Source organism: Salvelinus namaycush, chromosome 21, assembly GCF_016432855.1.
Source record: "Salvelinus namaycush isolate Seneca chromosome 21, SaNama_1.0, whole genome shotgun sequence".
Taxonomy (NCBI): Eukaryota; Metazoa; Chordata; class Actinopteri; order Salmoniformes; family Salmonidae; genus Salvelinus; species Salvelinus namaycush.
In genome coordinates this window covers 53,775,503-53,791,575 of record NC_052327.1, presented here as the reverse complement: position 1 = coordinate 53,791,575, position 16,073 = coordinate 53,775,503, and the positions used below count along the sequence as shown (strand labels likewise).

The 16,073-nt window shown below is 44.1% G+C and overlaps 1 protein-coding gene across 1 annotated transcript in view; it reads right to left on the bottom strand.

The window, feature by feature from the left end:
* Nucleotides 1-16,073, bottom strand: part of eps8l2 (EPS8 like 2) — a 110,724-nt gene that overhangs the window by 72,812 nt on the left and 21,839 nt on the right. The window contains exons 8-11 of the mRNA XM_039017016.1: nt 11,001-11,077; nt 8,587-8,713; nt 7,377-7,465; nt 4,015-4,089 (exon numbers count right to left, since the gene is read on the bottom strand). Coding sequence (XP_038872944.1) covers nt 4,015-4,089; nt 7,377-7,465; nt 8,587-8,713; nt 11,001-11,077 — 368 coding nt within the window. The remainder of the gene's footprint in view (nt 1-4,014; nt 4,090-7,376; nt 7,466-8,586; nt 8,714-11,000; nt 11,078-16,073) is intronic.

The window sequence follows — 16,073 nt, the reverse complement described above, 5'->3', positions numbered from 1 at the left end:
AATAATACACGCCAGGGTTGGGTAAATCTAGTTACCAGGTGTGTCTGTCTCAATAATACACGTCAGGGTTGGGTAAATCTAGTTACCAGGTGTGTCTGTCTCAATAATACACGTCAGGGTTGGAAAAATCTAGTTACCAGGTGTGTCTGTCTCAATAATACACGTCAGGGTTAGGTAAATCTAGTTACCAGGTGTGTCTGTCTCAATAATACACGTCAGGGTTAGGTAAATCTAGTTACCAGGTGTGTCTGTCTCAATAATACACGTCAGGGTTGGGTAAATCTAGTTACCAGGTGTGTCTGTCTCAATAATACACGTCAGGGTTGGAAAAATCTAGTTACCAGGTGTGTCTGTCTCAATAATACACGTCAGGGTTAGGTAAATCTAGTTACCAGGTGTGTCTGTCTCAATAATACACGTCAGGGTTGGAAAAATCTAGTTACCAGGTGTGTCTGTCTCAATAATACACGTCAGGGTTAGGTAAATCTAGTTACCAGGTGTGTCTGTCTCAATAATACACGTCAGGGTTAGGTAAATCTAGTTACCAGGTGTGTCTGTCTCAATAATACACGTCAGGGTTGGGTAAATCTAGTTACCAGGTGTGTCTGTCTCAATAATACACGTCAGGGTTGGGTAAATCTAGTTACCAGGTGTGTCTGTCTCACTAATACACGTCAGGGTTGGGTAAATCTAGTTACCAGGTGTGTCTGTCTCAATAATACACGTCAGGGTTGGGTAAATCTAGTTACCAGGTGTGTCTGCCTCAATAATACACGTCAGGGTTAGGTAAATCTAGTTACCAGGTGTGTCTGCCTCAATAATACACGTCAGGGTTGGGTAAATCTAGTTACCAGGTGTGTCTGTCTCAATAATACACGTCAGGTCAGGTAAATCTAGTTACCAGGTGTGTCTGTCTCAATAATACACGTCAGGTTGGGTAAATCTAGTTACCAGGTGTGTCTGTCTCACTAATACACGTCAGGGTTGGGTAAATCTAGTTACCAGGTGTGTCTGTCTCAATAATACACGTCAGGGTTGGGTAAATCTAGTTACCAGGTGTTTCCCTCTCAATAATACACGTCAGGGTTGGGTAAATCTAGTTACCAGGTGTGTCTGTCTCAATAATACACGTCAGGTTGGGTAAATCTAGTTACCAGGTGTGTCTGTGTGAATAATACATGTCAGGGTTAGGTAAATCTAGTTACCAGGTGTGTCTGTCTCAATAATACACGTCAGGGTTGGGTAAATCTAGTTACCAGGTGTGTCTGTCTCAATAATACACGTCAGGGTTGGGTAAATCTAGTTACCAGGTGTGTCTGTCTCAATAATACACGTCAGGGTTGGGTAAATCTAGTTACCAGGTGTGTCTGCCTCAATAATACACGTCAGGGTTAGGTAAATCTAGTTACCAGGTGTGTCTGTCTCAATAATACACGTCAGGGTTGGGTAAATCTAGTTACCAGGTGTTTCTCTCTCAATAATACACGTCAGGGTTGGGTAAATCTAGTTACCAGGTGTGTCTGTCTCAATAATACATGTCAGGGTTAGGTAAATCTAGTTACCAGGTGTGTCTGTGTGAATAATACACGTCAGGGTTAGGTAAATCTAGTTACCAGGTGTGTCTGTCTCAATAATACACGTCAGGGTTGGGTAAATCTAGTTACCAGGTGTGTCTGTCTCAATAATACACGTCAGGGTTAGGTAAATCTAGTTACCAGGTGTGTCTGTCTCAATAATACACGTCAGGGTTGGGTAAATCTAGTTACCAGGTGTGTCTGTCTCAATAATACACGTCAGGGTTGGGTAAATCTAGTTACCAGGTGTGTCTGTCTCAATAATACACGTCAGGGTTGGGTAAATCTAGTTACCAGGTGTTTCTCTCTCAATAATACACGTCAAGGTTGGGTAAATCTAGTTACCAGGTGTGTCTGTCTCAATAATACACGTCAGGGTTGGGTAAAGCTAGTTACCAGGTGTGTCTGTCTCAATAATACATGTCAGGGTTGGGTAAATCTAGTTACCAGGTGTGTCTGTCTCAATAATACACGTCAGGTTGGGTAAATCTAGTTACCAGGTGTGTCTGTCTCAATAATACACATCAGGTTAGGTAAATCTAGCATTCATCCTTATGCAATTGTGGTGGCTGCACCTGATGTGGTAAGGCTTTAACCACACTTATCCGGTCTGTTTAGTTCCATGATGGAACTGTGTGTGTGTGTGTGTGTGTGTGTGTGTGTGTGTGTGTGTGTGTGTGTGTGTGTGTGTGTGTGTGTGTGTGTGTGTGTGTGTGTGTGTGTGTGTGTGTGTGTATGCTAGATACATCACTCATTAGACTCCCCCCCCCCCCCCTGCAGGAAAGCTACCACACAGAAGACAATAGAGGGTATGGCATGTTGGTGACTAGGACAATACAAACATTGAACTGTTCTCCTCCCCACTTCAGTAGATGATTGGTTGTGTGTGGCGAATCTACGATAACAGTGGTTTAGTCAACATTGTGGGGAAGACTGCTTCCTAAAGCACACAGTGTTCTGATTGGCTGGCCAGACATAGTTGAGTAGAAGGCCAAAAGGTTTAGTTGCTGTCACTGGCATTTGTTCCATTTAAAAAAAAAATCTGAATAATGTTTAGAAACACTCTCCTACCTGACCTGATGTAGTCAACAGTAAGACGTATTTTCTCTGCAGGGACAGAGTATGACACCCAACAATCCCTATCTAAATACAGGCTGGATGATCAATCCCTATCTAAATACAGGCTGGATGATCAATCCCTATCTAAATAGAGGCTGGATGATCAATCCCTATCTAAATACAGACTGGATGATCAATCCCTATCTAAATACAGGCTGGATGATCAATCCCTATCTAACTAGAGGCTGGATGATCAATCCCTATCTAAATAGAGGCTGGATGATCAATCCCTATCTAAATAGAGGCTGGATGATCAATCCCTATCTAACTAGAGGCTGGATGATCAATCCCTATCTAAATAGAGGCTGGATGATCAATCCCTATCTAAATACAGGCTGGATGATCAATCCCTATCTAACTAGAGGCTGGATGATCAATCCCTATCTAAATACAGGCTGGATGATCAATCCCTATCTAAATACAGACTGGATGATCAATCCCTATCTAAATACAGGCTGGATGATCAATCCCTATCTAACTAGAGGCTGGATGATCAATCCCTATCTAAATAGAGGCTGGATGATCAATCCCTATCTAAATAGAGGCTGGATGATCAATCCCTATCTAAATAGAGGCTGGATGATCAATCCCTATCTAACTAGAGGCTGGATGATCAATCCCTATCTAAATAGAGGCTGGATGATCAATCCCTATCTAAATACAGGCTGGATGATCAATCCCTATCTAAATAGAGGCTGGATGATCAATCCCTATCTAACTAGAGGCTGGATGATCAATCCCTATCTAAATACAGGCTGGATGATCAATCCCTATCTAACTAGAGGCTGGATGATCAATCCATATCTAACTAGAGGCTGGATGATCAATCCCTATCTAAATAGAGGCTGGATGATCAATCCCTATCTAAATAGAGGCTGGATGATCAATCCCTATCTAACTAGAGGCTGGATGATCAATCCCTATCTAAATACAGGCTGGATGATCAATCCCTATCTAAATACAGGCTGGATGATCAATCCCTATCTAAATAGAGGCTGGATGATCAATCCCTATCTAAATACAGGCTGGATGATCAATCCCTATCTAAATACAGGCTGGATGATCAATCCCTATCTAAATACAGGCTGGATGATCAATCCCTATCTAAATACAGGCTGGATGATCAAGTCCTATCTAAATACAGGCTGGATGATCAAGTCCTATCTAAATACAGGCTGGATGACGTCATTATCGCAACCAGATTTGAAACATTTCAGGTTGTGATCTGGCTGTTATCATGTCTTTTCAACCAACTTTGCCTGCTATGAATGCACTCCCTACGAAACATATATATTTATGTGTGTATCAGTCGGGTTCTTACCAGGTCCAGGGGGCCAAAGAGGAAGTGCACCAGTTCAGAAGCACTGGGATTCTGGATGTGCTTCTTCAGTTTGGCCTGCAGGGGGCAGAGTGACACACTGTTAGAGACAGTTCACCACAGCACCGCCGTATAGGAAAGTAGCAGCAAGGTTTCTATTTCAATTCAGTCCATTGGACAATTAAACGAAAAGATGTCTGTCCCAATTCCCTTCAAAATCCCCTTGGTCCTTCCATGTTTCCATGTTTATAGATGTAAGAAACATGGTGGAGGCTCCACCACTAGCTTGATTAAACCTATAAATACCCCTTTAAATCTGTCAACATCAAAGGTGCAGGACCAAAATAAAGGGTTAGGACCAAAGTAGAGGGTTAGGACCAAAGTAAAGGGTTAGGACCAAAGTAAAGGGTTAGGACCAAAGTAAAGGGTTAGGACCAGAGTAAAGGGTTAGGACCAGAGTAAAGGGTTAGGACCAGAGTAAAGGGTTAGGACCAGAGTAAAGGGTTAGGACCAGAGTAAAGGGTTAGGACCAGAGTAAAGGGTTAGGACCAGAGTAAAGGGTTAGGACCAGAGTAAAGGGTTAGGACCAGAGTAAAGGGTTAGGACCAGAGTAAAGGGTTAGGACCAAAGTAAAGGGTTAGGACCAAAGTAAAGGGGTAGGACAAAAGTAAAGGGTTAGGACCAGAGTAAAGGGGTAGGACAAAAGTAAAGGGGTAGGACCAGAGTAAAGGGGTAGGACCAAAGTAAAGGGTTAGGACCAAAATAAAGGGTTAGGACCAAAGTAAAGGGTTAGGACCAAAGTAAAGGGTTAGGACCAGAGTAAAGGGTTAGGACCAAAGTAAAGGGTTAGGACCAAAATAAAGGGTTAGGACCAAAGTAAAAGGTTAGGACCAAAGTAAAGGGTTAGGACCAAAGTAAAGGGTTAGGACCAAAGTAAAGGGTTAGGACCAAAGTAAAGGGTTAGGACCAAAGTAAAGGGGTAGGACCAGAGTAAAGTGGTAGGACCAAAATAAAGGGTTAGGACCAAAGTAAAGGGTTAGGACCAAAGTAAAGGGTTAGGACCAAAGTAAAGGGTTAGGACCAGAGTAAAGGGGTAGGACCAAAGTAAAGGGTTAGGACCAAAGTAAAGGGTTAGGACCAGAGTAAAGGGTTAGGACCAGAGTAAAGGGTTAGGACCAGAGTAAAGGGTTAGGACCAGAGTAAAGGGTTAGGACCAAAGTAAAGGGTTAGGACCAAAGTAAAGGGTTAGGACCAGAGTAAAGAGTTAGGACCAAAGTAAAGGGTTAGGACCAGAGTAAAGGGTTAGGACCAGAGTAAAGGGTTAGGACCAGAGTAAAGGGGTAGGACCAGAGTAAAGGGGTAGGACCAGAGTAAAGGGTTAGGACCAGAGTAAAGGGTTAGGACCAGAGTAAAGGGGTAGGACCAAAGTAAAGAGGTAGGACCAAAGTAAAGGGGTTAGAACCAAAGTAAAGGGGTAGGACCAAAGTAAAGAGGTTAGAACCAAAGTAAAGGGGTTGGACCAAAGTAAAGGGTTAGGACCAAAGTAAAGCAAAAAGTTGCTTGTTCGAATGCCTGAGCCGACTAGGTGAAAAATCTGTCGAAGTGCCCTTGAGCAAGGTACTTAAACCTAATTGTTCCTGTAAGTGGCTCTGGATCAGAGAGTCTGCTAAATGACTCACTACTGTAGTGGCTCTGGATCAGAGAGTCTTAAATGACTCACTACTGTAGTGGCTCTGGATCAGAGAGTCTGCTAAATGACTCACTACTGTAGTGGCTCTGGATCAGAGAGTCTGCTAAATGACTCACTACTGTAGTGGCTCTGGATCAGAGAGTCTGCTAAATGACTCATTACTGCAGTGGCTCTGGATAAGAGTGTCTGTTAAATGACTCACTACTGTAGTGGCTCTGGATCAGAGAGTCTGCTAAATGACTCACTACTGTAGTGGCTCTGGATCAGAGAGTCTGCTAAATGACTCACTACTGTAGTGGCTCTGGATAAGAGAGTCTGCTAAATGACTCACTACTGTAGTGGCTCTGGTTCAGAGAGTCTGCTAAATGACTCACTACTGTAGTGGCTCTGGATCAGAGAGTCTGCTAAATGACTCATTACTGCAGTGGCTCTGGATCAGAGAGTCTGCTAAATGACTCACTACTGTAGTGGCTCTGGATCAGAGAGTCTGCTAAATGACTCACTACTGTAGTGGCTCTGGATCAGAGAGTCTGCTAAATGACTCACTACTGTAGTGGCTCTGGATCAGAGAGTCTGCTAAATGACTCACTACTGTAGTGGCTCTGGATCAGAGAGTCTGCTAAATGACTCACTACTGTAGTGGCTCTGGATCAGAGAGTCTGCTAAATGACTCACTACTGTAGTGGCTCTGGATCAGAGAGTCTGCTAAATGACTCACTACTGTAGTGGCTCTGGATCAGAGAGTCTGCTAAATGACTCACTACTGTAGTGGCTCTGGATCAGAGAGTCTGCTAAATGACTCACTACTGTAGTGGCTCTGGATCAGAGAGTCTGCTAAATGACTCACTACTGTAGTGGCTCTGGATCAGAGAGTCTGCTAAATGACTCACTACTGTAGTGGCTCTGGATCAGAGAGTCTGCTAAATGACTCACTACTGTAGTGGCTCTGGATCAGAGAGTCTGCTAAATGACTCACTACTGTAGTGGCTCTGGATCAGAGAGTCTGCTAAATGACTCACTACTGTAGTGGCTCTGGATCAGAGAGTCTGCTAAATGACTCACTACTGTAGTGGCTCTGGATCAGAGAGTCTGCTAAATGACTCACTACTGTAGTGGCTCTGGATCAGAGAGTCTGCTAAATGACTCACTACTGTAGTGGCTCTGGATCAGAGAGTCTGCTAAATGACTCACTACTGTAGTGGCTCTGGATCAGAGAGTCTGCTAAATGACTCACTACTGTAGTGGCTCTGGATCAGAGAGTCTGCTAAATGACTCACTACTGTAGTGGCTCTGGATCAGAGAGTCTGCTAAATGACTCACTACTGTAGTGGCTCTGGATCAGAGAGTCTGCTAAATGACTCACTACTGTAGTGGCTCTGGATCAGAGAGTCTGCTAAATGACTCACTACTGTAGTGGCTCTGGATCAGAGAGTCTGCTAAATGACTCACTACTGTAGTGGCTCTGGATCAGAGAGTCTGCTAAATGACTCACTACTGTAGTGGCTCTGGATCAGAGAGTCTGCTAAATGACTCACTACTGTAGTGGCTCTGGATCAGAGAGTCTGCTAAATGACTCACTACTGTAGTGGCTCTGGATCAGAGAGTCTGCTAAATGACTCACTACTGTACTGTACATCGGCATCATGGAGGTTAGTGCAGGAGGAAGTCCACTCACCAGTAGGTTGAAGGCGAGCTTCAGTTTCTGTAGGCTATCAATGAACTCTGCCTCGGAGGGGGGCTTCGCTCTCAGGGTCAGCATGCCGTCTGTCAAAAAGGAGACAGACAGGCGAGAGAGACAGACATGCCATGACCACACACAGACTGCTTTAGAGTTAATATACAGTCTTCACACAGGGCAGGGGAGAGAGGTCAGATGGCAGAGTCAACATAACACTCCTATCTAGCTGTGTTGATTGTGTCCGCGTAGAATCATCTGTTCAGATTTTCTCAGTTGCATTCCCGAAATCAGAACTGTATAGCCAGGTCAAAAAGGAAATCTGACAAGATCAAGATCAATATTGAATGAATTATTGCTAATTCCATCCACACAGACCATCTGAGAAATTGTAGACTCGTTCCAACTGATTTTAGTCAGGATTTGACCAGTTTAGAATATTCAACATCAGCTACCCATTTTTCACCCAGATCAAGTTGTCTTGGATCAGAAGGTAATCGTGGACTTCAGGAAACAGCAGAGGGAGCACCCCCACCCCCACCCCCACCCCCCCCCCCCCCCCCCCCCCCCCACCCCCCACCCCCACCCCCCCCCCCCCCCCCCCATCCCCCACCCCCCTACATACAGACTGCCTACATACAGACCTAAAATCATTGGCCACTTTGATAAATGGAACACTAGTCACTTTAATAATGCCACTTTAATAATGTTTACATATCTTACAATACTCATCTCATTTGTACTGTATTTTATACCATCTATTGCATCTTGCCTATGCCGCTCGGTCATTACTCATCCATATATATATATATATATATATATTCTGATTCCATTCCTTTACTTAGATTTGTGTGTATGAGGTAGTTGTTGGGGAATTGTTAGATTACTTGTTAGATATTACTGCATTGTCGGAACTAGAAGCACAAGCATTTCGCTACACTCGCAATAACATCTGCTAACCATGTGTATGTGACCAACAAAATGTGATTTGATTTGATTTGAATACAGGTCATGGTAACAACAAGATGAGTTAGCTCTCCACAGCTATAGATTACATCATAGATAGTGGACAATACCACAATTGAAGATACACACAGTTCAGTTGATGAAAGAGATAAAGAGAAATGTACAACACAAGAGAACATAGAAAGTGTTAGTGGACAATATGTGTCATATTGTCAGTTGACCAGAAGAAGAAGAGACGACAGACCTGCTGGGCCTTTCTTCTTACTCTTCTTACTCTTGTTGCGCTGGTTGAGCTGAGAGAAGGCCTCTGCAGCCTTCTGCAGCCGAGACACAAAGACCTCAATGTCATCCAGGGAACAGTTCAGGATTTGCTAAAAGAGAAGGACAGAGAAAGAAAGAAAGTCTAATGAGTGATGGCTGACCACCAAGCTAGCATGATCAAATGGTTTAGTTGTGAATGGCCTGCAGGGGGAAAGCCTAATGAGTGATTTATCGACCAACAATACACACAGCAGAGAATAACTACTAATAGTAGTAGAATAACTACTAATAGTAGTAGAATAACTACTAATAGTAGTAGAATAACTACTAATGGTAGTAGAATAACTACTAATGGTAGTAGAATAACTACTAATAGTAGAATAACTACTAATAGTAGTAGAATAACTACTAATGTAGTAGAATAACTACTAATGTAAGTAGAATAACTACTAATAGTAGTAGAATAACTACTAATGAAGTAGAATAACTACTAATAGTAGTAGAATAACTACTAATAGCAGTAGAATAACTACTAATAGCAGTAGAATAACTACTAATAGCAGTAGAATAACTACTAATGTAGTAGAATAACTACTAATAGTAGTAGAATAACTACTAATAGTAGTAGAATAACTACTAATAGTAGTAGAATAACTACTAATAGTAGTAGAATAACTACTAATAGCAGTAGAATAACTGCTAATAGTAGTAGAATAACTGCTAATAGTAGTAGAATAACTACTAATAGTAGTAGAATAACTACTAATAGTAGTAGAATAACTACTAATAGTAGTAGAATAACTACTAATGTAGTAGAATAACTACTAATAGTAGTAGAATAACTACTAATAGTAGTAGAATAACTACTAATAGCAGTAGAATAACTACTAATAGTAGTAGAATAACTACTAATAGCAGTAGAATAACTACTAATGTAGTAGAATAACTACTAATGTAGTAGAATAACTACTAATAGTAATAGAATATGTACTAATGTAGTAGAATAACTACTAATAGTAGAATAACTACTAATAGTAGAATAACTACTAATAGCAGTAGAATAACTACTAATGAAGTAGAATAACTACTAATGTAGTAGAATAACTACTAATAGTAATAGAATATGTACTAATGTAGTAGAATAACTACTAATAGTAGAATAACTACTAATAGTAGAATAACTACTAATAGTAGAATAACTACTAATGTAGTAGAATAACAATAATAGACAGGCGCTAGGCTAGTAACAGAAATTACTACACTGAAATAAAAATATAAAATCAACATTTAAGAGTAATGTGTTGGTCCCATGTTTCATGAGCTGAAATAAAAGATCCCAGAAATGTTCCATACACACAAAAAGTTATTTCTCTCAAATTCTGTGCACAAATGTGTTTACTTCCCTGTTAGTGGGTATTTCTCCTTTGCCAAGATAATCCATCCACCTGACAGGTGTGGCATATCAAGAAGCTGATTAAACAGCACGATCATTACACAGGGGCACCTTGTGCTGGGGACAATAAAAAGCCACTCAAAAAATGTGCAGTTTTGTCAGACAACACAACGCCACAGATGTCACTAACAGGGATGTAAACAAATTTGCCTTAGACCGCTGTGCCACAGTTTTGAGGGAGCAGCAACTGGCATGCTGACTGCAGGAATTTCCACCAGAGCTGTGGCCAGATAATTTAATGTTAATTTCTCTACCATAAGCCGCCTCCAACGTCGTTTTAGAGAATTTGGCAGTACGTCCAACCGGCCTCACAACCGCAGTGGGGTGGGGTTATGGTATGGACACACATAAGCTACGGACAATTGTATTTTATCGATTGCAATTTGAATGTAGAGAAATACAATGACGAGATCTTGAGGCCCATTGTGGTGCCATTCATCCGCCGCCATCATCTCATGTTTCAGCATGATAATGCACAGCCCCCATGTCGCAAGGATCTGTACACAATTCCTGGAAGCTGAAAATGTTCCACAGGCCACAATCAACAGCCTGATCAACTCTATGTGAAGGAGATGTGTCACACTGCATGAGGCAAATAGTGGTCACACCAGATACTGACTGGATTTCAGATCCACGCCCATACTTTTTTTTTTTAAAGATATGTGACCGAGAGTCATGTGAAGTCCACAGATTAGGGCCTAATTTATTTATTTAAATTGACTGATTTCCTTTTATGAACTGTTAACTGTTGTGTTTCTATTTTTTGTTCAGTATAGATTAGAGGTGGTAAAAGAGATTTAAAAAAGGGAGGCAGTAATGAGGGACTTTCGGCAGGACGACAGAGACGTCGCAGGACGACAGAGACGTCGCAGGACGACAGAGACGTCGCAGGACGACAGAGACGTGTCTCAGCGAGGAAGTACATCAGTATGTAGGTTACTCACCACGTCCTTCTCAATGCGTTGGGCCAGCTTCTCGTGGGACTCTGGGTCCTGCTGCGCGGAACCTCGTCTTTCCACATCTAACAGACACACAGACAGAGCTTTATTTATTCATATTCAACCACAACAACGATAACACTTAATCATGGTTATAATAATGTGTGTGTGTGTGTGTGTGTGTGTGTGTGTGTGTGTGTGTGTGTGTGTGTGTGTGTATATATCGGTGCGTCAGTGTGAAGGCCCTTGCGGAGTGGTGCCAGGAAAACAACCTCTCCCTCAATGTCAACAAACAAAGGAGCTGATTGTGGACTTCAGGAGACAGTAGAGGGAGCACGCCCCCATCCACCTCGACGGGGCCGCAGTGGAGAAGGTGAAAAGCTTTAAGTTCCTCGGCGTACACATCCCTGACAAACTGAAATGATCACAGACAGTGTGGTGAAGAAGGCGCAACAGCGCCTCTTCAACCTCAGGAGGCTGAAGAAATTCGACTTGGCCCATAGGACCCTCACAAACTTTTACAGATGCACAATTGAAGGCATCCTTTCAGTATCACAGCCTGGTACGGCAACTGCACCGCCCACAACCGTAAGGCTCTCCAGAGGGTAGTGAGGTCTGCTCAACGCATCACCGGGGGCAAACTACCTGCCCTCCATGACACCTACACCACCCGATGTCACAGGAAGGCCAAAAAGATCAAGGACAACAACCACCCGAGCCACTGCCTGTTCACCCCGCTATCATCCAGAAGGAGAGGTCAGTACAGGTGCATCACTGCCTGTTCACCCCGCTATCATCCAGAAGGTGAGGTCAGTACAGGTGCATCACTGCCTGTTCACCCCGCTATCATCCAGAAGGAGAGGTCAGTACAGGTGCATCACTGCCTGTTCACCCCGCTATCATCCAGAAGGTGAGGTCAGTACAGGTGCATCACTGCCTGTTCACCCCGCTATCATCCAGAAGGAGAGGTCAGTACAGGTGCATCAATGCCTGTTCACCCCGCTATCATCCAGAAGGAGAGGTCAGTACAGGTGCATCACTGCCTGTTCACCCCGCTATCATCCAGAAGGTGAGGTCAGTACAGGTGCATCACTGCCTGTTCACCCCGCTATCATCCAGAAGGAGAGGTCAGTACAGGTGCATCACTGCCTGTTCACCCCGCTATCATCCAGAAGGTGAGGTCAGTACAGGTGCATCACTGCCTGTTCACCCCGCTATCATCCAGAAGGAGAGGTCAGTACAGGTGCATCACTGCCTGTTCACCCCGCTATCATCCAGAAGGTGAGGTCAGTACAGGTGCATCACTGCCTGTTCACCCCGCTATCATCCAGAAGGAGAGGTCAGTACAGGTGCATCACTGCCTGTTCACCCCGCTATCATCCAGAAGGAGAGGTCAGTACAGGTGCATCACTGCCTGTTCACCCCGCTATCATCCAGAAGGAGAGGTCAGTACAGGTGCATCACTGCCTGTTCACCCCGCTATCATCCAGAAGGTGAGGTCAGTACAGGTGCATCACTGCCTGTTCACCCCGCTATCATCCAGAAGGTGAGGTCAGTACAGGTGCATCACTGCCTGTTCACCCCGCTATCATCCAGAAGGAGAGGTCAGTACAGGTGCATCACTGCCTGTTCACCCCGCTATCATCCAGAAGGAGAGGTCAGTACAGGTGCATCACTGCCTGTTCACCCCGCTATCATCCAGAAGGTGAGGTCAGTACAGGTGCATCACTGCCTGTTCACCCCGCTATCATCCAGAAGGTGAGGTCAGTACAGGTGCATCACTGCCTGTTCACCCCGCTATCATCCAGAAGGAGAGGTCAGTACAGGTGCATCACTGCCTGTTCACCCCGCTATCATCCAGAAGGTGAGGTCAGTACAGGTGCATCACTGCCTGTTCACCCCGCTATCATCCAGAAGGAGAGGTCAGTACAGGTGCATCACTGCCTGTTCACCCCGCTATCATCCAGAAGGAGAGGTCAGTACAGGTGCATCACTGCCTGTTCACCCCGCTATCATCCAGAAGGAGAGGTCAGTACAGGTGCATCACTGCCTGTTCACCCCGCTATCATCCAGAAGGAGAGGTCAGTACAGGTGCATCACTGCCTGTTCACCCCGCTATCATCCAGAAGGAGAGGTCAGTACAGGTGCATCACTGCCTGTTCACACCGCTATCATCCAGAAGGAGAGGTCAGTACAGGTGCATCACTGCCTGTTCACACCGCTATGATCCAGAAGGAGAGGTCAGTACAGGTGCATCACTGCCTGTTCACACCGCTATCATCCAGAAGGAGAGGTCAGTACAGGTGCATCACTGCCTGTTCACACCGCTATCATCCAGAAGGCGAGGTCAGTACAGGTCCAGCAAAGCTGGGACCGAGAGACTGAAAAACAGCTTCTATCTCAAGGCCATTAGACTGTTAAACAGCCATCACTAGCCGGCTACCACCCGGTTACTCAACCCTGCACCTTAGAGAATGCTGCCCTCTATACATAGACATGGAATCACTGGCCACTTTAATAATGTTACTCCACCCTGCACCTTAGAGGCTGCTGCCCTCTATACATAGACATGGAATCACTGGTCACTTTAATAATGTTACTCAACCCTGCACCTTAGAGGCTGCTGGCCTCTATACATAGACATGGAATCACACTTTAATAATGTTACTCAACCCTCCACCTTAGAGGCTGCTGCCCTCTATACATAGACATGTAATCACTGGTCACTTTAATAATGTTACTCCACCCTGCACCTTAGAGGCTGCTGCCCTCTATACATAGACATGGAATCACTGGTCACTTTAATAATGTTACTCAACCCTCCACCTTAGAGGCTGCTGCCCTCTATACATAGACATGTAATCACTGGTCACTTTAATAATGTTACTCCACCCTGCACCTTAGAGGCTGCTGCCCTCTATACATAGACATGGAATCACTGGTCACTTTAATAATGTTACTCAACCCTCCACCTTAGAGGCTGCTGCCCTCTATACATAGACATGGAATCACTGGTCACTTTAATAATGTTACTCCACCCTGCACCTTAGAGGCTGCTGCCCTCTATACATAGACATGGAATCACTGGTCACTTTAATAATGTTTCTCCACCCTGCACCTTAGAGGCTGCTGCCCTCTATACATAGACATGGAATCACTGGTCACTTTAATAATGTTACTCCACCCTGCACCTTAGAGGCTGCTGCCCTCTATACATAGACATGGAATCACACTTTAATAATGTTACTCCACCCTGCACCTTAGAGGCTGCTGCCCTCTATACATAGACATGGAATCACACTTTAATAATGTTACTCCACCCTGCACCTTAGAGGCTGCTGCCCTCTATACATAGACATGGAATCACACTTTAATAATGTTACTCAACCCTCCACCTTAGAGGCTGCTGCCCTCTATACATAGACATGGAATCACTGGTCACTTTAATAATGTTACTCCACCCTCCACCTTAGAGGCTGCTGCCCCGTATACATAGACATGGAATCACTGGTCACTTTAATAATGTTACTCCACCCTGCACCTTAGAGGCTGCTGCCCTCTATACATAGACATGGAATCACTGGTCACTTTAATAATGTTACTCCACCCTGCACCTTAGAGGCTGCTGCCCTCTATACATAGACATGGAATCACTGGTCACTTTAATAATGTTACTCAACCCTGCACCTTAGAGGCTGCTGCCCTCTATACATAGACATGGAATCACTGGTCACTTTAATAATGTTACTCCACCCTGCACCTTAGAGGCTGCTGCCCTCTATACATAGACATGGAATCACACTTTAATAATGTTACTCCACCCTGTACCTTAGAGGCTGCTGCCCTCTATACATAGACATGGAATCACACTTTAATAATGTTACTCAACCCTCCACCTTAGAGGCTGCTGCCCTCTATACATAGACATGGAATCACTGGTCACTTTAATAATGTTTCTCCACCCTGCACCTTAGAGGCTGCTGCCCTCTATACATGGACATGGAATCACTGGTCACTTTAAAAATGTTACTCCACCCTGCACCTTAGAGGCTGCTGCCCTCTATACATAGACATGGAATCACACTTTAATAATGTTACTCCACCCTGCACCTTAGAGGCTGCTGCCCTCTATACATAGACATGGAATCACACTTTAATAATGTTACTCCACCCTGCACCTTAGAGGCTGCTGCCCTCTATACATAGACATGGAATCACACTTTAATAATGTTACTCAACCCTCCACCTTAGAGGCTGCTGCCCTCTATACATAGACATGTAATCACTGGTCACTTTAATAATGTTACTCAACCCTCCACCTTAGAGGCTGCTGCCCCGTATACATAGACATGGAATCACTGGTCACTTTAATAATGTTACTCCACCCTGCACCTTAGAGGCTGCTGCCCTCTATACATAGACATGGAATCACTGGTCACTTTAATAATGTTACTCCACCCTGCACCTTAGAGGCTGCTGCCCTCTATACATAGACATGGAATCACTGGTCACTTTAATAATGTTACTCAACCCTGCACCTTAGAGGCTGCTGCCCTCTATACATAGACATGGAATCACTGGTCACTTTAATAATGTTACTCCACCCTGCACCTTAGAGGCTGCTGCCCTCTATACATAGACATGGAATCACACTTTAATAATGTTACTCCACCCTGTACCTTAGAGGCTGCTGCCCTCTATACATAGACATGGAATCACACTTTAATAATGTTACTCAACCCTCCACCTTAGAGGCTGCTGCCCTCTATACATAGACATGTAATCACTGGTCACTTTAATAATGTTACTCAACCCTGCACCTTAGAGGCTGCTGCCCTCTATACATAGACATGGAATCACTGTCCACTTTAATAATGTTACTCCACCCTGCACCTTAGAGGCTGCTGCCCTCTATACATAGACATGGAATCACTGGTCACTTTAATAATGTTACTCAACCCTGCACCTTAGAGGCTGCTGCCCTCTATACATAGACATGGAATCACACTTTAATAATGTTACTCAACCCTCCACCTTAGAGGCTGCTGCCCTCTATACATAGACATGGAATCACTGGTC